The 25,591-nt window shown below is 56.0% G+C and overlaps 1 protein-coding gene across 1 annotated transcript in view; it reads right to left on the minus strand.

Annotated features, from left to right (window-relative positions):
- Positions 1-504: 504 nt before the first annotated feature.
- Positions 505-25,591, minus strand: part of SMPD3 (sphingomyelin phosphodiesterase 3) — an 83,063-nt gene continuing 57,976 nt past the window's right edge. Inside the window, exons 3-9 of the mRNA XM_077888123.1 lie at positions 13,249-14,778; positions 8,115-8,190; positions 7,836-7,991; positions 6,176-6,265; positions 5,872-5,935; positions 3,710-3,872; positions 505-3,448 (exon numbers count right to left, since the gene is read on the minus strand). Coding sequence (XP_077744249.1) covers positions 3,347-3,448; positions 3,710-3,872; positions 5,872-5,935; positions 6,176-6,265; positions 7,836-7,991; positions 8,115-8,190; positions 13,249-14,574 — 1,977 coding nt within the window. The 5' untranslated portion in view covers positions 14,575-14,778 and the 3' untranslated portion in view covers positions 505-3,346. The remainder of the gene's footprint in view (positions 3,449-3,709; positions 3,873-5,871; positions 5,936-6,175; positions 6,266-7,835; positions 7,992-8,114; positions 8,191-13,248; positions 14,779-25,591) is intronic.

Below are 25,591 nucleotides of genomic sequence, written 5' to 3' on the forward strand. Positions count from 1 at the left end.
CATCTGGCTTCGGTGTGCAGCCTCAGCAGATGACCAAGACTTGACACCTGCACATCAGGCTGCTGCTCAGGGGATAGGGAAGAGGTTGTCTCAGAGCATTTCCTGAGATGCAGACCCAGGAAACCAGCCACCAGGAGGAGGAGCCAGGAGGTAAAGCCTTTTCCAGTGTGCCCCCATTCTAGCAGAGGGACCTTCTGCCACCTTGAAGTGTGAGGCAGATGGGTGCGGTCGGTGTAGCCACCCCACCCTAGCCTTGCTTGTGCCAGGGGGAAGGCTAGAGTCCTGAGGAGGCCCAGCCTTCTCCCACTGAAGATGCCCTTTGCTCTTTATTTCTGCTTCCCCAGAGAACAAGGAGGTAGTAGGATCCCAGGTGGCCTGGTTTTCTGGTGGTTTGGGGCAGACTTGGCCTGTTCTCATGTGGATGGGGGGCGAGGCGGGAAATACGGGCCCCCCCCCCCCCGCAGCCTAGCCCCAGCTTGCCACTCAAATAAGAGAACACCAGCCTTGAGCCTCACAGTTTTATTTTCTTGTTATCCATCCTTCTGTTCAGCACCAATAAAGGGAAAAAACACCTCTCTTTTCAAAATATTTTATCAGGTGTAAAGATTGTTTTTCTTCTAGGGAAGAATCGTCTGGATATACATTTGATAATATTTTTACCAAAACCTTAGGTGTGCTTAACCATATAAAACCCCTAATGTCCCATGAGGATACAATACAGAAAAAAATACAGAAATTAAAAAATTGGTTTTTTTTTTCTTTTTTAAAACAGTATTTCTAAATCTCAGCAAGTTAATACAATAGTTAAAAAGCATCAAGGTTAATATCCATACTTAAAACTCAAGGTGGTTTGGACAAATGGAAATGACCGTTTCCTTCCGAAGCTGACCCCTGCCTCCTGGCTCCTCTGGAGGAAGCTGGGCCTGGGGCAGGCGTGGGGCCTCAGGTGGGGATTTGGATGACCCCTGTGTCCACCCCTCCTAGGCCTAGATGCCATAGAATCTGAGATCCTGGTAGTGTTTTCTTTCTTTTTTAAAAATCAAAATGTAAAAGTCTGGCTTGTGCATGGTCCTAGGAGTCCACAGCCTTGATGAAACGTATGGTTGGGCAGTGATGGCCTCAGTGCTGAGGCTGCGCCAGAGGGAAGTGCTAGGGGAGGTGGGATGCAAGCTGGCCTGGCTCAGTTGCCAGAGCCAGGCTGGGCAGAGGCGACCTTGTTAGGACAGGAAATGACCGAGGCACAGGGAGGTATGACTTGCCTAAGGCCACCCTGTGAGTAGGGAGAGAAGCATGCGCCCCCTGTGCCGTGGCTCCCATAGCGCTGCCCTGGGAGGGAGGTGGCTCCTTGGTGGGTTGCAGGCTGTGCTGGAGTTGCTCTGCTTCAGGAACCCTGGCCTCTGTCTCCGCTGTTCTCCTGGACATAGCCTACTTGAAGCCTGGGGCCTTGGCTCAGTCCCAGTCCTCCAGGCGTCGAGTGTGTTCAGTTGGGCCCTGCCTGTGTGAGCAGATTCCTGGCTGCTCCTCTGACCCCACAAAGCCTAGCCAAAGCCCTGAAGGCCAGGCCCTTGGTGGAGAGGCACAGCAGAGAGCCCAAGTGGGATTGTGTGCTCAGTGGTAAGCAGCTCGTCCTGGCTCTGGATGCAGGGTGGGGTTGGGGGCTTGGTCAGTGAAGCCCTCAACCCAGACACTGCCCCGGACAAACCAAGGCTCCCGTGTGTCTGGTTCTCAGGAGTGTCCTCCCCCAGCACTGGGCCTGCCTCTGGCTGGCTGCTGGGCCCCTTCTTGCAGCTCAAGTGAGTGACAAGGCACAGTGTCAGCGAACCGGCACCAGGAGGCCTCTGGCAGAAGGGTCCTGGTACACTGCCCAGCTGAGCTGGCCTGAACCAGGTGGGCACAAGGTCAGGGTGCCACAAGGAGGGGAGACCAGTGGGGGTTGTCAAGGACAGTCTTCCAAGTTGGAGGGTCCTTGCACTGGGAAACAAAACCCTCCGTTGCGTGACTAGTGAGGGGGAGCATCCCCGGATGTGTTTAAAAAGGTGGACAGAGCAGTGCTGCCGTGGAGTGGGGAGCTGTGGACCTCACCTGTAGGCTCCGTTGTGTACTGCCCAGGTAGCTAGTGCTGGCCCTGGTCACATGGTGGCAGAGTGGGCATCTATGGGCCTGGCTGCCAGCCAGTACCACTGGCTGCCCCAGGCAAGCAGTGGCCCCTGGCCTTCACCCCCGTCCTCCACACTGGTGAGGGCGAGGGGACAGGCCGATCTGCACCTTGGCTTCCTGCCCCTTCATCCAGGGCCCCTGGGCTGCATTTCAGGATGCGCGGGGGAGGACCGAGCTATAGCCTCACCCAGAGGCAGGCAGACAGTTCCTGAGCTCAGCCAGGGAAAGCTTGGTCCCAAACCAGAGAGGTGTCCAGAAGCGAAATGGAATCAGGTGGAAGAGGATGCGTTGGTTTTGACAGAAGAGAAGCTATAAATCATTTGGAAAACCTGAAGCCCCCCCCGCCCCTTTATGCCATGAGTTCCCCTTCTTCCTGTGAAAAAGTGATGCTCTCTCCTCAGATTCCCTTTGCCCACTTTGAAGTCTCTTGGGGGAATCTCTGGGGCCCTGGTTCGCTGGGAGAGGGGAGCCCGAACAGCGTTCTCCCTCATGGTTGGCGGACCCTCTAAACGAAGGGTGGTAACTTTTTCTGTTTTTCTTTTTAAAATGTGATCGCCCTTGAATGCAAGACCCTGGGAAGAGCCCGGGCTTGCTGGTAACTGGACACAGCCCTCACGGTCCCTGCTCGCTGGCCGTCGGGGCTGGAGGCGGGAACGCGCGGCTCTGTGCCCAGGAATGCTTCTTTGGCTGGTTCTGATTGTGTTTGGAGTTTGGCCTTGGGTGAGGCCCAAGTGAGGGGTCTGTGTGGCTACGGTGTGGCACGTGACATGCGGGCAGCGTGCATGCGAGGGTGCAGGCATGCGAGACAACATGGCAGCAGACAAAAATAATGAACCCTGGACGAAGCTTGAGAAGAGATACAAAGAGTACAGAAACCCGGTTCTCATACTAACCCCCGGGTTACAAACTAGGTTGTGCTGTAGATTTGTAGAAAATCACGTTTTGAAAGAATGGCACTGTTGGGCAGCTGCGGCTCCCAAGGCCGTCCTGACTCCTCTGTCCACGGTGAGTGCCCAGAGGTGCAGGGCAGCGCTGGTTCCAGCTCACCTGGGACTGACCGAGGCTCCCCCCCGGGTCCCTGCCCTCCTCCCCGGGCACCAGGGGTGCTCACTGGAGGGGACATGGCCAGAGAGGTGCTGCGGCTCAGAGGGCTGGCAGAGGGCCCCCTGCTTGGAATGACGTGGCTGGTCTATGCCTCCTCCTCCCCTGCAGACACCATCAGCCGCATGGCCACTGGAAGGTGGTCGGTCAGGCCAGACAGCTGGGTGATAAAACTGAACTCTTCCACCTCCTGTAGGGGAGAAGCATCCCGATTAGGTCCAGGGGATATCCTACAAAGGGGGGGCCTGGAGGTCAGGGGTGGGGCTGTGGGGTGGGGGCCAGAGCTGGCCAGGATCTTCCTGGACAGGGGCGGGGGCATTACATGGCCCCCAGGTTCTCCGGGATGGACTGATCTCGTTTTCAGAGGAGAGCTCAGTGCTGTTGAGGGGTGCAGGGCAAGGGTCCCCTATCTACAGGCATGGCCTGGGTCCCCAGCCCGCCCCAGACTCACGGCCTTCCAGTCCGGCCACAGCCCCTCCTCCGCGTACAGTATGTAGTCGATGCGCCTGCCGTTGCCTTTCAGCAGGTCCTTGCGTCCCTTCTGGCCTGCCCCAGGGCTCTTGCTGGTGGGGAAGGCCAGGTACTCCCTGCGGCCATCCTCGCTCTCCAAGACCCTGCTCAACACACAGGAAAGCACAGGAAGCAAGGTGAGCCCCTTGCCCCATTCCCCGGTCCCCAGATCCTGAGTATGGAGCTATGTTCTCATCCTCAGTGAGACAGGCAGTTCAGACCAAACCCTTGTGTTTAAGATCTATTCGCTGTGGACCCAGCAAGGGACTGGGGTGGAGGCTGAGCTGTGTGACTCCAGAGTCTGTCCAGGAGTATCCCCTGTCCACCTCGGGCTTGGCTGTGGCTGAAACTTGGACACAGAATTGTCCAGAACCTGGAGCCGAGTTGGGGACAGAGGTGCTGAACGGGGCTGTACTTGGAGCCATTGGAGGGGCCTGTTTTGGGAAAGGGTCTTTGCAGGGACCCACTCCTGTGCCTTGTTTCAGGTCATCAGGGGGCTGGGGTTGCCAGGAGAGCACCCAGGCCCTAGACCGGGACTGGACTCTTGGGTCAGTCTATTTCCGAGCAGCTATGCCACCAGACCCCTGGGTTTGCCTCTGATACAAGGATGATTGCTGTGGGCCCCAGGACTTGGAGACCAGGCATCCTGAGAAAGGAACATGGAGGGCACCTGTAGAAAGAGCATGTGACTCTTGATCTTGATGTTGTGAGTTTGGGTCCCACATTGGGTGTAGAGATTACTCAAATAAATAAAACTTGGGGTTCTTGGGTGGCTCAGTTAAGTGCCTTTGGCTCAGGTCATGATCTCAGGGTCTTGGGATTGAGCCCCACGTTGGGCTCCCTGCTCAGTGAGGAGTCTGCTTCGTCCTCTCCCTCTGCCCCTCCCCCCATTTGTACACATGAGCACACATGCCATCTCTCTCAAAGTCTTAAAAAAAATAAATAAAACTTAAAACAATGTGGGATATGACTGCCATCCCATTTCTTGGGGGAAGGAAAGTGATGTGGGTCAAGGTTCTACAGGGTGTGCAAGGCGCTCAAGTGGGGCGTTAACACCCTGAATTCAGGTCTTTTGACTTCCTGTCTGCTGTTCCCTTCCTGCCAGGTTTCCTCTGGAGCTGGAGCACCCATTGTGGAGAGCCTTCATGGGAGGCTTGCAGAGGGCAGGCGCAGTCGCCAATAGACACCGCGCAGGCCTGCCAGGTCGGCTAATGCCTGGACAAATGGAAGGGGCGCCTGGACACACACAGCCAGCAAACATAGGTTTCTACAAGGTCTTTATCAGCCCTGAAATAAATACACTAATGACATGCAGAACATCATTACATCTCAGAAATATAATCCATTACTGTCCTTTGCCTTTGATAATTAATTCCAGCATCAATGATCTAAGAGTTACTGATAGTCATTTTTAAATCATCATCTCATAAAAAGATAATTTTCTCGGCATAGGATGATGTTTCAAATTTAGTCTATAATCTAATTAATTGGCTCAAATTAGCTGTGAGGAGCCACTGCCATGACTCTGTGCAGTCTCAGGCTGTGAGTTATAAATTGGTTCTGCTGCTGGCCTCTCAAATGTGCCCTTTATGGAAGTCTCATCAGGTTCAAGTATGAAGTTTGGCTGGGATGGAACTGTCTCTACTTTGAAAACAACTAGTTTGTGTTAGCTCTGCTTATATTTTAATTTGCCTAATTGGTAGCTACCAGCTGCCAGGCAGATGCCATACCCACAGCTCTTCCACAGGGATCCTGACAGCCCTCGGCCTCACCCTGGGAGCTGCTGGTCCCTTTCCTGTTCCCAGAAGGATCTCCACAGGATGGGGCTCAGGGCAGGCCAGGCTCTTCTAAAGTGAGCCTGGACTCTGGTGCCGAAGTAGGAAATGCCACTCAGGCCCCTTGTCCTGGTTGGAGGCTTCTCCTTGGTCAGACCAGCCCCTGGGGCAGAAGGGTGGTCTTGTCTCCAGCCACCCCAGCTTCAGTCCCTTGTGTTCCCTTGTCTGCCCAGCACAGCCCAGCTCTCCACAGGGCTCAGTGCTCATCGCAGCCCCAAGAACCACCCTCCCCTGCACCACAGTGGGAGCATGGATGCTGGCTGCTTACTTCTGCAGATTGTCAGGGGTGCACACTTCCTCGTCGTAGAGGTTGTCTGTGTCCAGCAGGGTACCTGGGAACAGGGAGGTGAGAGTGGTCTCTGTGGGCAGGGCCCAGCCAGCCTCCAGGAGCCCACCCCCCAAGGGCAGGAGGCACGAGTGAGGGCTTCCGTCCCCTGCCCTTTGCCATGGGACCTTGGGGCCAGGTCCTCAAATCTCTCTGGGATAGTGTTGGGTCTCAGCGTGCTGGGCTCAGGCCACAGTAGTGCCCCCCACTCCCAGCCCCATCAACCATGCCCCCAGCCCCAGCTCACCGATGGCCCAAGACTTCTCCTCTCCGGGCCCCAGGCGGCAGGGGTCCTTGTAATGTGTAAACAGGGAGTGCTGCTGCTCCAGCTTGTCGTCTGTGCACGGAAGGAGAGTGGGAATGCTGTGGGACTCAGAGCGTCTGCGGTGGAGGGCTGCCTGCCTCTGGTTCCAGTCAGTTACTCCCACTACGTACCACCAAGTCCCTGAGACCTGCCTCTGGGTGGGCTCTGTGGTCCCAGAGGAACCTGTGGTTCTTTTGTCACTGGCTTTCTGTGTCCTTGAGAATGCCTCCCCACAACCCTGGGTTGAGCTATCCTCCCGAGGACAGTGGTCACAGTCCCTCTTGGGCTCCAGGGGGCAGTGATCTTGAGCCTTCCCAGATCTGATAGCAAACCCTACAGGGCGGTGGGCTGATGCTACCCCGGCAGGCACTCCTGCCTTCACAGACTTGGGTGCCCAGGTTCAGTGAGGGGTGACTTGCCCTGGATTCCAGTTCGTCCTGCCAACTCGTGGAGCCAGAGACCCGCCCCGCCCCCCCCACCCCAGGAGGAAGGACAGGCATCAAGTGGGGCCTGCCTGGGTGGAACACCCTCTGGCAGCCTCCTCCTTGGTGTGCCGCCTCCCCACCCTGACTCAGCAGATCCCCAGAGCACTAGCATTTGGAGCTGGTACCAGGTATAGACTCTGAGGGGACTGCAGGGCTCCAGTCGGGGCTGTGTGTTCCACGGTAGGCACTGTTCTCCCCACCCCCCTGGAGCTGCCATCATTGTCAAAGGGTGATTTCCTGGTTGTGAACTCAGAGAAACGGCTGCCACCAGGTGAGGGCACCACCCTGTGCTCCAGGTGGGCCCTTCGGGTCTCCTGCCTTCACTGAGGGCTAAGCCTTAGCTCATAGACCCCATGTCCCACACTCATCTTTGGTTTCTCCTGGGGCTGGGACTAGTGTGGAAGGAGCCCAGGAGCCAGTGGACGGGTGGGGGGGCTGGAAGTGGGGGTTCCTCACATTAGCTTCTTGGGCCAAGGGAAGCTCAGAGCTGCCCAAACTCCCAGGAGGTCCCTGGGACCGGCATGATCATCAAATTAGTTATTTAAGTCAATTATTTTAAAGTTGACCTGTGATGGATTTTTAGTCTTTTAGACTAATGGTTAAAGGCATAATTGCCAGGGTTCAAATCCCAGTTCAACCACTTCCTGGCTGTGTGGCCTTGGCCTAATTACAGGCCTGTCTGGGTCTCTGCTTCCTCTCCCACCCCTGTAGATCAACACCCTGCTCACTCTCAGGGTTGTTCTGAGATTTAAATGAAACAGCCGGCCCACAAACAGCCTTTAGAATCGTGCCTGGTGCAAAGCAAGAGATGACGGAGGGCTTGGTGGGTAGAGCTAGCTGACTCGCCCATTGTCTGAGTTGCAGAGGCCCCGAGCCTTCTCTGTCAGAAGTTCATTTTTAGGGCATCTCTTTGTCTCCAGTCAGGAGGCCTCTGAGCTTTCTAGGCAGAGCGTGGGCTTTTCTCATTTTAGGATTTCTGGGGGACAGAGAAATCATAGTCTTGCTAATATCTCACCCACATGCTCACGAGGAGCAGGAAGCTCTTCCAGCTGCATAACCCAAGCCTTTCCGGTTGTGACTGGAGCCCAGGCCCCGAGTGGGGAGGACCACCACTTCACCTGAGGAGCAGTTGTCAAAGTTAAGATCTCCGCAGATGACATCAAACGCCACCAGCTCCTCGGGGTTGGCTGTGCTGGACGAGGAGGTAGATTTTCGGAAATCAGCCAGCCAGTCCTGAAGCAGGTCCAGCTGCTCACACCGGATGGCACTGTCTTCTGTGGGGCAGAAGCATAGAGACCAGGTGGTGGAGCTGCCATCAGAACCCGCCCCGGCACCTGTCCCAGCGCACAGGAGGCAGATCGCCCTCCCCATGGAAAGCACGGGCCACCAGATCCTACCTGGCAGGGCATGCAGGTGTGTGCAGGAGATGTACCCGACAATTCTTTGGTCCTGAGGTGTGCTTCCCACCTGCACCTGTTGTGGGGGAGAGGAGGTGTTGATGATGAAATCATTATTGCTCTGAGTACAAGCTCATCTCTGTCAGCTCCTGGCTAGCCTGGGCCCAGGAAGGAACAGCACATGTCATGCTTCTAGGACCTTCTGGTGCAGTGTGGGAAGCAGATGTATAAAGAAATACCAGCCTATGGTATGGTAAGTGCCACTAGCAATTCATGCAAAGCTTTATGGGAGGAAAGATGAAGTCACTGCTGATTTCCTCCCTGTAACCCTGCCATCTCCTGGTTACCAGAGTGTCCGTGTGGACGACCCTCACGTGCCAGCTCCTTAGTTCCTTGTCCACTCCTGTCTGATAGTTCTTTTCCCCTTCCCTCAGTCACAGCCTAGACCTGATCCCACCCCTCCAAAGTCCAAGTCAGGTTCCCCTCTGGGAGCAGCCCCGCTGCAGAGCCTTGACATCCTTCCTGACACTGTGAGAGGACCCTGCCCTCTGTTCTTTCCCCAGTCTCTGCCCCTGTGGCTTCATGAGAAGCCCCTTCATCTGCTTTTTTGGCAGTGGTTCCTGTTGGTTCCCCGATCTGGGATGATAGCTGTGGCCTGTGTCTCTACGGCACCCAAGTCATGGGCCTCTACCCAGAGCCCAGTTCTCCTTTCTCCGCAGCAGCCTCTGCAGGCCTTCATGCTGCACTGGCCCCGACCTCCGTCTTTGCCTGCTGCTCATCACTGGAGATAGACTCTGGGGGAGGGGTGGAGTAGGGCGGGATGGCTCCCCTGAGACTCCCTGCCCAAGTGCAGATGATCCTGGGGGCTGTCTCCACAGGCTGCTGTAACGACATCACAGACAACTCGAAACAGCACCCAGTGGTGACCCTGATGCCAGCCTGAGCCCTTGTCAAGGCTATGGTCATAGAAGTAAGGGAGGGCTGCCCAGCTGGCCACTCTCCCAGGCCCTCTGGTCATGGCACAGCTGCTAGAGGCCACAGTGGGAGAGTCCCCTCTCCCTGCCAGGCATTCTCCCTTGGATCATCGGTGGGTGCCTTTCCTCAGAGGTCTCTGGTTGGTTCCTTCTCTTTCTCTCTGGGCTTTCCTCCCACCTGATTCTCAGTAGTCTTCCTCGAACTTCTTTAATCCATTCCAGAATGGGTTTTCTGTAATGATGATATCCAGGACCCTGGGAACTCCCCAGGGAAGGTAACTGTAGAAGCCAGTTCTTGGCTGACGGATGTATATCTGCTGAACATGACCCTGCCCATCATCCAACTAAGAGTGGCCTGGACTTGCCACTACTGCCACATCATGGGCCCACAACTCTGGGATCTTTGGGAGGCTTCCAGCTTTCTTTGTGCTGCCAAAGTAAGGTTGGCATTATTCTCCTCCATACGGGTTTCTGCATCATTAGGTATTCTTAGCTTTCTATAGCTCTTCATCTCCTTTCCTGACCTGGATGGATGCACATCTCTCCTTTCCCAGTCCCCGGTGGAATGAACATCTGGTTACTTGATAATGGGCAGGGCAGCCTGGATTTGGGGCTGTTTATCAACTCCCATGTTTTCCATTCACCCCTTGCCCACAATCCAGACCCCAGCCTCTCGGCCTTTCAGTACCGCCAGCCCCTGGAATGTCTCGGAAGTCACATACTATTGATGTGCTCTGTCGCAAAAACACAACACACTTTTAAAAACCAACAATGCCCCCAAAGGCCACACGATGGCGCTCTTGCCCCCTGCATTCATGGGGCAATGCGGTTCCCCCTCAATAAGACGACACTGAGCACTAGTGCTTGGTGCTTCATGGACACCGCCTTGCTAGAGCCTTAGGACAGGTCTCACGGAAGGCTATACTAAGATTATACCAGAATTGACTTGGAGTTACGAGGCTTGGTTGGCTGAGGCAGGTTCATGTCTGATATTTGCTGCCCCTAGTCCAGCTCCTCACCCTACTCCGCTTCCTCAACTCCTGGTGACTTGGCAGGCTTTTCACCCATTTGAGGGTCTTACTGTGTCAGTCAGCCCCTCACTCACTCAGCACTTGGGGTCCCTGCCCTCACGGAGGAGGTACTGCTTGGCCCTCCCTCTGCTCCGCAGGGGAACTGCCCAGAGGGAGGGAAGACACAGCAGCAAGGCCCTGGCAGCAAGTACCTCCGCCCCTCTCTCAACTTCCCAGCTCTCCGTGAGCCCGGTCAGCTGCCAGGATCCACTTCACTACTGCGTGCTTAGACGGATTGATTCTGCTCCGGCTTGAGTCCTCGGAGCTCCAGAGATTTGTGTTTCTCTTGCAAAAACAATCACACCGAGAGGCCTTTGCATCTTGGTGGGCGAAGACTGTCAACAGAGAAGGGGCCCAGACCCAGAATCAGGTTCTCCCACACGTGAGGCAGCAGCAATTCCAGTCCCTTCCTTCTCAGGATGCGACAGTAGCAGGAAGGCACATTTTCCTCAGGCATAGATGTGCCACAGAGTAAGTGGTGGGGGGAGGAGGAATGTAGATGGAGGGAGCATGGGCCTCCACCTGCAGTCACAACCCACGGCTGCTGTCTTCCAGGCCCCCAGCCCCTTGGGGACTGGCCTGTCTCCCAAAACCTCATTTATTTCACTCCTCCAGGCAGGAGAAACAGGCACGCTTTCACCAACAGATGAGCTGGGTCTGCTGTGTATATAGGGCCCAAATGGCCCATTTTAATTTCTGTCTGACCAGAGAGATAGGCAGCGAGATGCTGGGGACAAGGGCTGAGGAACCTATGGAGGGAAAGCTGGCTTGTGCCAGCTGTGCTCTAAAAGCTCCACAAGGGTGGTGTGGCCAAACCAGGGTGGGACCAGGACAAGGGGAGTGGGGCATGGATGCCCCTGGGGGGTGGGATGCTGGAGCAGAGCCCAGGGTAGGTGGAGTGGCCCAGTGGAAGGCTGGGCCTCTCCGTGGGGCAGCACAACATGGACAGCAGGAGTCAGACCTGGGACCTGAGGCGGATGGGGTGGGAAGGGGAAAGACAGCCCAAAACACAGGCAGATGGGGAGAAATGGCATCCTGGGCCATGATCATGCAGCTGGGGATGTAGAGTGGACCCAGACGTATTTGAAAAGTGAAATTAGGGGCAGTCCGGGTGGCTCAGCAGTTTAGCGCCACCTTCAGCCTGGGGTGTGATCCTGGAGACCCGGGATCGAGTCCCACGTTGGGCTCCCTGCATGGAGCCTGCTTCTCCCTCTGCCTGTCTCTCTCTATGTCTCTCATGAATAAATGAATAAGATCTTTTTAAAAAGAAAAAGAAGAAAGAAAGAAAGAAAGAAAGGAAGGAAGGAAGGAAGGAAGGAAGGAAGGAAGGAAGGAAGGAAGGAAGAAAGGAAGAAAGAAAGAAAGAAAGAAAAGTGAAATTAGGAGCCTGGATAGAGGGGAGGGGCTCAGGGCACAGGCAGGAGTCAAGGTGGGGATGGTGGAACCTGGCTGATGGGGATGGGCAGACAAGTGAACGAGGACTGTGTCCAGGAGGCAGCGGGACACAGAGCTGGGGGCTCAGGAGAGAGATGCGGGCTGGGACAAACGTGAGAACCGTCAGCACGTGTGGAAATGGAATCTGTGGAGTGACTTCCCTGGGGCGGTGTGTGGGGCTGGCCGTGGTGACCACTTGGAAATGAAGAGGCCTACCTACGTGGGGTCAGGTCGTCCTGCTATCAGGGCTGCCACCCCTTAGCTTGGGCTGAGAGCTGGGCAGAAGGCAGGAGGCCTGCCACGTGCTGCGAGACCTAAGAGGTGGGAGAGAAGTTGCAAACTGGGTTTTATGTGGAATATCTTGATTTTTTAAATGTTGGCCAACACAGGAAAAGTTTTACTGATGTGGACCAAATTAAACAAATCTGCAGACCAGTTTTAGGCTAAGGAGCTGAAGGAGCGTCAGCAGTTAAAGGCTGGGTAGGTGACCAGGACCCTGGAAGGAATGACCAGAGAGGTGAGAAGAAAGTCCACAGCAGAGGGACCCTCCCAAGAGACTATTGTGATCCTGGTGGGCATGGTGGTCAGGGTGCCAGACCCAGGAGGGAGATGAGGGTGTGGGCTGGGGGCGGGGGCAAAGGGGGGTCCCCAGCCACGAACCATCTGTGGTAAAGTGGGTGGAAGGAAGAAGGTACGTTCTCATCCTGAGCTTGACAACATATCCCCTCCTTCCCCAGAAAGTCACTCCAGCTGCTGAGACAAAAATATATCCGCGGAACAGAACATTGATGAACCATATGCCAAAATGAGGAGGTAAGAGGAGTTCATTCAATTTCAGCCTCTCAGGCTATGAATGGGGAGTCAAGGACCCCCAGCTCTGGGCCCGCAGAGTCACACATGAACCACTGAGCACTTGGAAGTGGAGTCTGGGTCCTGTAGCAACGGGCCAAACGTTGCTTCCCGAAACTCTGGAAACACTAAGAGTGGCTTTTGCTTAGGGAACAAAAAGCCAACACTCGGAGGGTGTCAGGCTCAGTAGAAGATAACGGGTAATGACCAAATTACCATGGTCTAAAAACTCCTCCAATTGCATCCAAATTAGCAGAAATAATTATGATTCACTTTAATTAGTGACTATGGAAGTGAAGCCTTGGGCTGTTGGGCAGAGTGCCTGGCACAGCAGCTGCGTGACAGCCAGCAGGGAGGGGGCAGCTGGCCAAAGAGGCTGCAGGCCTTTGTGAGCCGGCGTTTGCCCCTTAACGGACTGGGGGCCCCTGCCTCCTCCTCTTCCCTTTATCTCTGCCACCACTGCTGCCCACCTTCACCACCGGCCAGGCACCACAAGAACCCTCCGGCCTCAAGCTCGCTCCCTACCCCATGAGGGTGTGCACCATGTTGCCCCCACTTCCAAATGAGGAGATAAAGGCTCAGAGATCTGAGGAACTTGCCCCCTTAAGAGCACCTGGCCAGGTTGGTCTGAGCCTGGACCCTCCACCCTTGTCTCTGAGCTGGGCGCCCACCCGTTCAGCTCCACGAAAGGCCTCGCCTGCCCCCCAGCACTCCAAGAGCCTAAGGACCCCTGGCTGCCACCCTCATCCCCTGGTGCCTCTACGACAGGCTGATGTGCGCCCCAAGGTCAGGGCCACGGCCTCCTACCTTGAGAAACAGCGCTCCTTTGGAGGCCAGGCCGTCGGAGCGCCGCCCGTTGGGGTAACAGTGATAGGCCACGTCCATGATTGGGTAGCGGCTGGCGAAGAAGAGGCCACTGTTGAGAAACTTGAAGCTGCAGCAGCCTTGGCAGCCGTACACCCCGACGTCGTACAGAATGTACTCGAAGTAGCCGTGCAGCTGGTCTTTCAACTTGGCGGCTGCCCGCTTGTCAAACACCTCCTGCAGGCACAGGAAGTCCAGGTTGGCGGGGAAGAAAGCGGAGACCTCGTGGTCAAAGGCCTCGTCCGGGTGCCGCCTCCTGCGCGCGGCCGCCTTCTTCACCCCGGAGGCCTTGTAGGGGAACTTGCTGTTGGTGGCGCCAGGCTCCCCGCTGCCACCGCCGTCCGCCGCGGCCCGCGTCTTCACCAGGGACTCCCTGGAGGCCGAGGGGCTGCCCAGGCTCCCCGAGTCCCCGTCCCGCTGGCTGTGGTTGGGCGTCTGGCCCTGTGGGCTCCCGCCAGCCCCGTTCCTGGTCTGGCCCCCGGCGGCAGGGTCATCAGCTTCGGGGGGCCGGCCCCCCTCTTCGCCTCCGATGCGCACAATGCAGGCGTCCTCAAGGCCAACCCCCTCGGCCGGGTCCCCGGAGGCCGGGCCGTTGGCAGCCTCTTCACTGGGGTGACGCCCGCCGTCCCCCTTGTATTCCACAGAGGCCGTCCTCTTAATGCTCCCAGGGACGGCCCGGGCCACGCCATCACTGCCCTGCGGTGACACCAGGCTGCTGAAGCTGGCCGCGCTGATGGAGGTGTTGGTGGGCGAGTCGATGTAGATTTTTATCTGGGGCCGACTGGCCCCGTTTCGGATTCTCTGTCCGATCTCTCTGGCCCGCGCTTGGGTGTTAAAAACGTTGTTGAGCCTGGCCAGCGAGTCAGGGAGGAGGCAGAGGTTGGCAGTGGCGAAGCAGAAGCTTTTGCCAGGGCCTGTACCCTTCCATTCACTGAGCAGCGCCGCCCCACTAGCCGAGCCCTGGTCCTCCAGCCGGGAGTAGATGTAGGGTCGGCGGGCAGACTGCAGTGGGGACCAGAGGAGGAACCCAACAAAGGCGAAGGGCAGCGAGGCAACCAGAAGGGCCAGGTAGATGGGCGTGAAGAGCACGGTGCAGAGCAGCTGGAGGTAGCACGGGTCGTCCGCCCGCTGGCGCTTCTCATAGGTGGTGGGTATGAAGGAGGCCACGAGCCGGTCCGCCAGCCAGTAGCATGGGAAGAGGAGAGCCCAGGACACGGCGTGCAGGGCGGACAGACAGCTATTGGGAAAGGGAGCCGTGTACAAAACCATCGCAGCTCACTGGGCGCCGCAGCCGGCCCTACTACATGGTGTCCGTGGCAGCGCGGGCACTTTCCTGTGAGGGGTGGGCGAGTGGGGGAGCAGGTGCAGGAGGGGTCACCTCCTGGTGAGATGCGTCTCTGGGTGGTCAGTGGTGAGTGTTGGCCAGCCAGTCATGGTTCACCTCAGTGGGCCATACTGGGCCTGCAGGGGAACCTGGAAGATAGAAAGTAAGTGGCTTGACTCATCCTTAATGGAGCAGGTGGGATGCTGGGGCCACTCCCTCCCTTCACCCTGTTCCTGTCTCCCCCATCAGAATTAGGAGTATTCTGTTTGCCTGTGTGTATTTGCTTTTCTTTTCTTTTTTTTTTTTTCTATTTTATTTTATTTTAAAGGATTTATTTATTTATTCATGAGGTATACACAGAGAGAGGCAGAGACACAGGCAGAGGGAGAAGCAGGCTCCCTGCAGGGAACCTGAATAGAACTCCATCCCAGGACCCCAGGGATCATGACCTGAGCCAAAGGCAAATGCTCAACCACTGAGCCACCCAGGTGCCCTGTGTGTTTGGTTTTCTTGCAGTAACCAACTTGGTGACGTGACCCTCTCTAGCTGTCCATCTTGATCTTGTGACCTAATTGCTTAAAAACAGACCCTGGATTTTGGGAGCAGCCTAGCTTTGTGGGCATTTGGGAGGCAGCCTGGGGGATCCTGGAGGATGCCCAGGCCTAACACTGGCCTGAAGCAGCCAGAAGTGTTTTTGGAACAGGTAAGGGGTGACCCTGGTTCAGAAGAGCCACAAACAGAGCCACTTGTCACTGAGTATCCTTCAGGTCAGGACAGAGGGAGCAAATGGTGAGAAAAGGGGCCAGAGAGTCCCAGGGTTGGGGGGGCAATACAGCTGGCAAGACCCCGGAGAGAGGGGCTTTAGCCACAACCAGCTCTCACTGCACCCCATCCTCCATCATGAGACTACTCTTACACTCCCACTCCTGCTGTCCCCCCCAGAAATCCCCGACCAACGAGGATCTAGGTACTGCGGGGGCCTTACCAACTTTCTGGAATGATGGTCCCTGTGACTTTTGGAGAAGCGTCCTGGGGCTGTGAGGATCTGGCCCAAGCTTCTCCCCTAAGCCTGAGATCCAGCCCCAGTGCCCAGCTGAGGCCCATCGCTGGAGGACTGAGTCCACCCCAGGTTCCTGTCCCAGCCGGTGCCTGAGCCTCATTCCAGGCCCCAGGGCCCTGCCTAGCAGAGGCCCCCAGCTGCAGTTACAGCACTGAATGTAGAATTGATAAAAACAAGAGTCTGGAGTGTTTGCCCAACCTCCAGAGACCCGTCGTGATCATTCTGCAGTGAAGCTAGTATAAGCATAATCTAGAGTCTTTGTTACCAGATCTGCGGGGGGTTCATTTCCTGCTCACTGTCCCACTGACCCAGTCCAGCTTCTGCCCTGGCGCCATGGGGGTCTGTGCTCATGTTCCAGCCATCCTAGCCCCACTGCCTGTCTTCCTCCTGCCTCCCTGGTCCCTCCAGCCGGAACCCGGGTGCCACGTGGGTTCAGCCCCTGTGCTGGTCCATGACTGCATCATGCTTCACCCACTTTCTCGGCTTTCTCTCCATCAGGCCATCTTCCACACAGGGGCTGGAGGGATTTTATCTAATCTGACTGTCCGTCAGATACCCCAAACCCTCTAAAGCCTCTCTTGGCCCTTTCTGGGGTGTTTAGTCTCCTAGCCAGGCCAGCCGTGTCTGCAGCCCCATCTCCAACTGTGACCTCTCCCACTCGGGGAGATGTGGCTTCCTGCCTGTGCCCTGCCCCTGCCCTAGCTCATCCCTTCGCTTCTAAGACTCAGCTCACAAATCACCTCCTCAGAGAGGCCTTCCCCACCCCCGGCCCCTCTTTGCCGGGTGGCTTAGGTATAGCCACTGGGGGCTCCTGGCCCCCATTGTACACAGCCTGGTCTCTGCAGCTCTAGGTCAAAAATGCTCATGGAACATGGCCACCTCCCCAGCAGACCAGGAGCTTCCCAAAAGAAGGGGTTGCACTGAGAGCTTGGTGGGTCCTGGGGCTGCAGCAACGGAGCTCAAGAAATGGGTGGGTGAATGGAGGTCGCTGTCTCCAGGCCTGAGGCGCACCTGTCACCTAAGGGAACCTCCATGGCTGTGTCTCCAGGGCTGATTTAGTGGGGATGGGGTGCTCGTCCCAGACCAGAGCTTAATGTCTAAGATGAACCTTAGCTGGTGTCGGTGTCTCGTTCTGGAGGATACATTTCACAAGGATTTTTCTTTCTTCGGGGGGAAATCCCTTTGAAGAAAACACTAGAAGGTTACAGTTTGGGGAAGCAGGTGTGTCTACTCAGACCACAGCTGTCTGGCCAGGAGCCACGGGAAACAGTTCCTTGCAGACAGCTTTGCACTGCACCTCGGCTTAATCTGGGAAATGCCATGCCATCTGCCTGGGGCACAGGGACCATGTGGCTTTGTCTGGTGCTGTAGTAGAAAGGCCTCTCACTCAGGTGTGGGCAATGAGGCTCACTGTCAAGGACGTTGGTGAGGCCAGAGGGCCAGCCACTGGGTCCCTCTCCCCTTCCCCATGGGGCAGGGGTTGAGGAAGCTGTTTCAGAGAGGATGGGAGGAGACCCCTGACATCTGCCTTGGAGTCCCAGACCAGACAGTGACCTTCACCACCTGCTCCACACCCAGCCCAAGTCCTGGTCTCTCTCTGAAGGCCAGGCTCTGTGTGAGGGCTGTCCTAACCTCAATGGCCTTGACTTTGGGGTCTGCTGATTCAGAGGTCTGTGAACTTAGGCAAGGCTCTGGGTCTGGGGCCCTGAGACCAATTTTATAATGGCAGTGGCTGAAATTGGAGGGTTTGTTGCAGGCTTGCTGACCCTCTGTGCACATGATTTTTACCCCCCCCAGCAGAGCTGTGTCACCACTGTGGCCCAGAGCTCATGGCTAAGTACTTAGAGGGACTAGTGGCTGTCCAGAGTCCTCCCATGCCTGCCATTTGACAGACTTACTTATTCTTTCTTTAAAATCCCAGCCATTTCATTTGAATTTAACCTGAAGTTGGGGTAACAGCCTACTGGTTCCATCTGTGCCGTTGGGTTTGGCTACCTTCGGCACAGCGGGCCTGCTCATGGCAGTGTGTGGAGGGCCAGCTTCAGACTGGCTGGAGTGAAAGCTATGGAAGAGGGCGCAGAGCTGTCTGCATCAACCAGAACTAGAGGAAGGAGTGGCAGGTCCTGGCCCTGCAGGTGGGGACAGTGGCTTGGGATGGTGTCTCCCAAGGCTCCAGCAGCCACTACAGCTGGCACCAAGGTGCTGGGGGTAGGGGTCTAGGCCAGACTTCTGGGGACCTCCAGACACCACCCCCAAGTGCATGGAGGGGGCCCACACCTAGGTCTTCTTAGCTCTTCCCTCCTCTCCCAGTGGCCCAAGATCACCGGCCCAGCCTGGCCAACACCATCTTCACCTGAGTGCCTATCCCACCCCATCACTGTCCCCCAGTCCTCCGTCTCAGGCCAGAATGTGCCTGGTGCTCAGAAGAGCTGATTACACCTTCCCTTTGGTGGTCCATTATCTTGGAGGAGGAGACAACCCTAAGACAACCCCAACTCTTTGCCCAACCCCACCCCCGAGGGGTCCCTCTCACCCTCGAGGTGGATGCAAACTCTCTTCATCACAGGGCCCCTGAGAGAAATTCCCAAACCTTCTGTTCTCCCTGTGGCTCATCCCTCACACTGGCCGGGCAGGGCGGGGATCCCTCTTCAGCTGCCCTGTGTCCACCTCACCTCTGTGGTGGCTCCAGAGACCCTTCTGGGCAAGCTCCCTCCCAGCCCCGCCTGCAGTGGCAGTGAGTGGCCAGGCCTGACCTTTCTGCCTCTCCTGGGCTGGCCGTAGGAATGGTTTTGGTCTCCATTCAGGCCTCGGTGGGTGCGAGGCGGCTGGCAGCCCCGGGGCCACCACAGCGCTCCTCCAGGGTGTAGCAGAGCTGAGCATCCCAGCTCTTCGTGGCTGCCGGGCCCTCGTGCCCACGCCGCACCCGCCCGCCATCCCCAGGGCCCTGGGCAGAAGGCCCCCCAGCTGCTGCCCGCCCGCCCGCCCGCTCCCGCGCGGTCCCTGCATCTGTGCACGAGGCTGCTGACGCACTTGACACAGAGGGGATTGCTACCAATGGAGCCAGTTTCTAAAGCTCTGTGGTTAATTATTTTGTCTCAGTGAAATGAAAGGAGGATAAACAAACAACAACACATTAATTAGTCTGATCTGCACTTTCCCCGTGAAAGAGGGGAGTGGGGGCGAAACTCCAGAGGCTGGGAACTTCCCAGAGAGCTTTACAGTCCTCGGGGGCACCCAGTCTGCACCTGTGGGCCCTTTGTCTTGTCTGTCCGCCCTCGGTGGGGCAGGACAGTGTGGGTGGCCCGGCCCAGGCTCAGCCTCCTGGCGAGGAACGCCCCACACCCCGTTCTCCATCTTTACCAAGCAGAGTCCACCATGGGCGTCTCTGATGGGGGTGACAGGTCCCTCAAAGCCACATGAGCTGTAGCCACTCGATCCCACACGCTGGATTGCCCTTTCAGTTTCTTTTTTAAAGTAATAGTCACTCCTGGGTTTCTCCCCATTATGAGTCCTGGCGTTGGCTTCCTGGTTGCTCAGGATGTCCCCTCCTCCCCCGCTTGCCCAGTGCCCCAGTCTCCAGAGCTGGGCTTGGGTCCCAGACACCCTCAGGTCCTCGTGGTCACTCCGGAGCCCTAGGATCAGTGTCGGAGGCTACCTAGGGCCCCAAGAGGGGGCTCCTGGGAGTCAAGCTGTCCTAGAAGTGGAGACCTCAGGCTGGCCCCCTCACTCCCTGCTGCACCGATGCTCAGCTTGCGCTCAGGGGTCAGGCTCGCTGAGCCTATCTCATGATCTCTGACGTGGGGTCAGCAATACCTGCCTCCAGGGCTAATCAGGAGGACTTATCCCTCCCTACCTCCCCTCCTCTTCCTTGTGGGCCTCCTCAGCTGAGCTTGGCTCCTCTGTGTTCTGGCTGCTTACACCCTGATCTGTGGATTCAGTGGATTTTGAAGATGGGACAAGCTGGTTCTGCGCACTGTGCTGGGGGCAGTCTGAGCCCACCCACCAGTCCTCTAAGCTCCTAACTGCCCTTCAGATCCGCAGAGACCCATCCACCCTGTTGAGGCTCGAGCTGCCGGCCTTCATGGACATGTTCCTTTCCCCACAGCGAGGACCAGACTGGGCCTGACTGTGACGAGCTGCCCGGGCTGCAGGCCACACTGGATAGAGGGAGCAGATCGGTTCACAGGCTGATCTACCTGGGAGGGCAACTTGCCCGGGGCAGTTCGGGACCCAGACAACTGTAAGTCCAGATGGGAGAGGAAGTGGTGGTCACAGGCTGGCCCGGGAGCTCATATATTGGCGACACCTGGCGAGGCATGGGGCAATGACAGAGAGAAGCTCCATACCAAAGTTTCTCCTGTGGGTTACTGGTATCTGTAGTGACTCGACCTGCAGCCACCACAGCACGGGGAAGGGGAGACTTGGACTGCTGTTCACAGGCCTAAGCCAAAGGTCCTCCCTCACACACCTCCCTGAGGGCTGGTTGCTGTCTCTTGGGGAGGGTGTCCACAGGACGCCTTGGTCAGGCCTGTCCTATTTGATGTTGAAGATGGCAGGGAGGTCCCCACCAGCCTGCTTGGGTAAGCTGCAGTGGACAGGCCCTCTGCTACTGGATACCACGTGAGCCTGGCACCAGGACACCCACCTCATGTCCCATCTCCGTGGGAAATGGACCTGGCGGGCATGCTGGTACATAAGACCTGCTGCACAGAGGATCAAAGGGTCCTAGGTGAGTGCTGACTTTGACTCTGAATTTCTCCTGCAGTGGGAAAGTGAGCAAGCCAGACCAGTTCTGCTGGCCAAGGCAAGCCCTGGCTCCTGTAAGGAAGCCTGAACCATCTTGAGAGATGTCTGAGCTTTGGAGAACTTTTGGGAAGTTGATGAGGGTCGGGAGTTGCCCCAGGCTGGGCAGAGGATGGAACCTGTCCCTCCTTCATAGCCCATCCCTCTGGTCCTCATGCCTGCTGAGCCTTCTCTTCCCAGCAGCTGGGCTGGGAATCCTGGAGCAGAGGGACCTCCTCCCATCCTCCCTGTGTCCACAGGCTCATGTCTAAACAGGCACTGGCCCAAGCCCCAGGTTTCTGCAGCAAAGACTGAGAGGATTGCTCCAATCCAATTACCCAAATGTGCTTGTATCCGCTGGTGGCGCCGGGATTGGGCCAGCCCATTTCTGCCTGGATGCCTGCCGCCTGGGGGTTGGCATAGCAACGGGAGCTCTGAGCTGCTGAAACTTGGAAGTCAACTGGTCACTAGGAGGACAGACTGAAGAGGATGCCTTTCTAATCCTTGAAAGTCACAGGAATGGAGTCTGGGGTCTGGCATGAACATGTGTGCTGTAGCAGCAGCTCCCAATGACCTAGGTATGCCAGGTAAATGCCCACTGACCCTTCTAGATCCAAAGCACCTGTTCCCTTATCTCTGAAGCCCTCCCCAACTTCTCCATCCCATCCATACCCTCCCTGCCCTGCACGCCCTCCAGCTGTCCCTCTAATCGGGCACGTGTCTATTTGCACGTCAGGCCCCCACCAGCAGCCCAGCAGTGCCTGATAGAGTCTCTGGCACCAGCACAGGCCCAAGTCCTAGCCTGCTCCACCCCTCTGGCGGTGGCAGACCCACTTTTGTCTGCCCCACTCCATCCCAAGGGGAGGGCAGTGAGCCACACTAGGTCCATTGGCACCACCACCCCCCCGGCCCCAAGGTGAATGGTCATATGACCTAAACTTTCACTGGTGTTGTTACTGAACCCCATAGGAAAGAAGCCCGCATTTTCTCTGAGATGGAAGCATTAAGAGCCTGAAGCTTCTGGAGTCTTCCTTGAGAGTGAATCTAATTCAGAGGAAAACAGACCTTGGGGCTGGAAGGAGAGAGTCCTGGGGGCACTTGAGCTCCAGTTCTCCTGTGCCTGAAGACAACAACCCCAAGAGTTTCTAATCAGTGAGTTTGTGCATTACTCTTTTCTTTGCTCTAGTCAAAGTTGCATTTCTGTCACTTGCCACCAAAGGGATTCCACCTAATATATACCAGTGGCCCAATCTTTCTGAAGATTTGTCTTTGTCTCCTGGGCAAACTCCCCCACCCCGGCCTGTACACTGGACAAAGGGGGGCCTTTCTCCTGAGTCCCTGAAGGCCCTGTGAGACCGATGGCAGGAATCCATGCCTATATGGCTTGAGCATCCCTCAGGAGGTAGCAGTGCAGGTGTTACAAGCACAGAGTTGGTGTCAGATGTGCCAGGTTCAGGTCCTCCTGCTGGATATTGGGCAAGTTGTTTCACTGACTCTGAGCTGTAGTTTGCTCATCTGTTCTGCATACATGTGTGTGTCTCATGCATATACGCTATCTCAGGGTATGAACAACACTTAGAGCAGCACCTGCCACATTGCTAGTAATATTTTTGTTACTGTTGCTATTGTTAATTCCCTTGCTGCAGAGGCCCTCAGGATGGACCTGGAGTCCTCAAAGTTTCCTCCTTGTGTGAGTGGTTGCTGGACAAAGACGGTGCCCTGCTCTCCCAAACGAGGGGAAAGGATGGTGCAGGGGAGGCAGGGGGCTCCATCTCCTGGCAGGACCGTCTGTTGGGGGCTGCTTATGCAAGCCCGAGTCACAGGCTTCTGCAGAAACCAGATGCAGGCAAAGGGGCCATAAAATTTTCAAAAAGATACTTTCTATGGGAGCTATTAATGCATCATGTGGTTTCTGAGAATAGGAACAGGCTGCAAGCAGCTCTGTGGCACTCCTTCAATCAGCCAGCCTCGGCATTTCCATGTCAGAACTCAGAAAGCCCAGATGAAGCTGATTCTTGCATGACTGGAAAGCAAATCTCAATCCACATTGGAGGTATATGTGCCAGGAGTGCTTGAATCAATTTAATATTTAAAACAGCGGTACTCCTGGGCTTAAGACCTTTTGTTGCAGTGATATGGGGCAGTTGCCCTGAGACCATGGACTCCATCATAGGATGGGGCTGTTTGGGGATCTGGCCACCCTACCCTTTCCTGTCTGCCATTCCAGAATCATCCATTGGTGACCAGAAAGGGGGCCATTGAGGAGAAGGCTGGATGGTGGCTGGCACCTAAATCCCCACCTGAGCTGTCCTGAGTGGCATCTTCTCTCATTCCCACATACCCCTGTATTACACTCAAGAACCTGCCTTCAGCCTATGTTTGCTTAGGTCTGCTGGAAGCTGAAGCCCACAGGGCTCCTTGGCAGTCCTGTGCCCTGATGGAGGCTGAGCCCAGGGTAGGGGGAGCCTGGGGGCAGGGCTTCCTCCTTGATGAAAATCGGATCTAATATCACTAACATCATTCCAGGCTCTCCTCCATATGGGCACTGACAGGGCAGCTCCAGGGGAGGACTGGAGCAGGAAGTCGTAACTACCGAAGGGGAGGCTTTAAAACATCCTTAAGCGAGGTCCAGGTCAGGAGGCCACGTGTCAACCACTGAACATCTAGAATGGCACGGGCCTTCTGTCCCCAGTCGTCTGAACCTGCCCAGTGCTGAGGTCTGTGCCTGAGCTGGTCCTCACACACGGACATGAGCAGGGGGTCCTGGAACGCCCCAGCAGGTCACGTCGCCTGCCTCAGGGGAGCTCTGTGGTGCCCACTGCGTGCCTGGTTGAGTGCCAGCATGCACACGCTTTCAGCTGGCCAGCCCCACCTCCACCCCGAGGAGAGGCCCTCCCCGGGCATGGAGGCCAGGAGGGATCTCACTCTTCTCGGGCTCTGCTACTGGGGCTGCTGTCCCCGCAAAGTCCCTGCTTCCCTGCTGATGTTAATGGTTCATGAGCTGAACAAGGCTTGGAACATCCTTTGCTTAAGAAGAAATGACAACATACTTTCTGTGGGAGTAGAACTTTAAATACAAGTCCACACAAATGGTAGGATTTCTGCAGACCCAGCATTCAGCTGCATTTCAAGTACAGCATTTCCTCCTGGAATGGATTGGCCGACTGAGCGGTGTGTAGGCATTTCAAGGCACCAAAGAACACAGAGGAAGACAACAAACCTTCCTAAAACAGAACAGACTTGCTAAAATTCTTCTGAAGGGAATCATTTCACATTCAGCCTAAAGTTTTCCGTGCAAAGAACATTTAACAAACCCAAGTCCTAGAGGAGAATTTATGCAGAGATTAAAAAGCAAATCGGTGTGAATGAGTAAATAAAATGAGGCGTCAGCATCTCGCCAGGCCTCTCTGCAGCCCTGGGCAGCTGGGCCCAAGGGCGGGGCTTCCTGGGCAGAGGCTGGGTCTCATTCACCAGCCAGCGCTCAGGCCCCTGTCCCGGGCCCTCTCAGAGGCTATGCTCCAGTCCTCCCTCGCACGCAGTACCACTGGAGCCCTTGGCTCTGACAGCACCAGCAAGAACTCCCTCCCCCTAAGAGAGGAAACCCCACTCAGGCTAAACCGAGGACTGCCTGCTTCGAGAGGGCTCCGACCTGCCTGTGGGATTTCAGAGCCTGCTCCAGAATGTATAACTGGGAGGGATTGGGGGCTGCCGGAGCCTGCTTCCCCCAAGAGTGAGATGTTGAGCTTCATTTGCCTCAGACTGAATCGGTCATTTGTCCACAGCAAAGGCTAGTGGGGTTAGAGATCATGGGGATCTCTAACTTGGATCCCCAGGGGTTCCCTCTAGTTGCTGCCACCAAACTTGCCTTCCAAGGGTCTTCTGCAGGTCTGGGTTCCCACTAGCTCCAGCCCCTCTGGTAGTGGTAGCTGTGCCTACACCTATTCTTGCTTGTTGAAGCCTGCACTTCTGAAAAGGGAAATGAGAACCCTTGGCTCTGGATATGGATTGCTGATGTAGACATGCTAGTATAGACAGGGACACGTCTCCATCTAGGAATGACTACTTAAAAGATAAGCACACTTTATCTTTGTGAACATCTGGGTAGATGTTTCCCTTTTCGTCTCTACTTCTGCCTCCCAGTCTAGGATAGGACTCTTGCTTCCCTTCCTCTGGGCCCCTAAGGGCTGGAGCCTGCTCTCCAGGCATGAGGCAGGATTGCTCTTCCAGGTCCTCTTGTAGTTGGGTGGAATCATGTGACCAGCTCTGTCTGACCAACTAGATGTGAGAGCAAGTGATATATGTCACTGCTGGGCCAGAGTACTTAACAGCAGAGTACTTAACTTCCAGAGTTCTCTCCTTTTGCCACATCTACCTGTAGTGTTCATGATGGTGGGTGCTCCAGCAGCCTGCATCCCAAAGTGAGGACACATGGGGCAGGGCCCCCACTAATCCACATGTCGTATGAGCAAGACAAAAAACTTTGATTTTGGGCAGCTGGGTGGCTTCTTTTTTTTTTTTTAAGATTTTATTTATTTATTCATGAGAGATGCACAGAGAGAGAGGGAGAGAGAGGCAGAGACCCAGGCAGAGGGAGAAGTAGGCTCCATGCAGGGAGCCTGACGTGGGACTCCATCCCAGGACCCCAGGATCACGCCCTGGGCTGAAGGCGGCGCTAAACCGCTGAGCCACCAGGGCGTCCCTCTTTCTTTTTCATGAGAGACACAGAGAGAGAGGCAGAGACCCAGGCAGAGGGAGAAGCAGGCTCCATGCAGGGAGCCCAACGTGGGACTTGATCCTGGGTCTCCAGGATCACACCCTGGGCTGTAGGCTGCGCCAAACCGCTGAGCCACCAGGGCTGCCCTAGAGGAAGGCTTCTGATTCTTTCTTTTTTCTTTCTTTCTTTCTTTCTTTCTTTCTTTCTTTCTTTCTTTCTTTCTTTCTTTCTTTCTTTCTTTCTTTCTCTTCCTTCCTTCCTTCCTTCCTTCCTTCCTTCCTTCCTTCCTTTCTTCTTCTTCTTCTTCTTCTTCTTCTTCTTCTTCTTCTTCTTCTTCTTCTTCTTCCTTCCTTCCTTCCTTTTCTTTCTTTCTTTCTTTCTTTCTTTCTTTCTTTCTTTCTTTCTT

Source organism: Canis aureus, chromosome 3 (assembly GCF_053574225.1).
Source record: "Canis aureus isolate CA01 chromosome 3, VMU_Caureus_v.1.0, whole genome shotgun sequence".
NCBI lineage: Eukaryota > Metazoa > Chordata > Mammalia > Carnivora > Canidae > Canis > Canis aureus.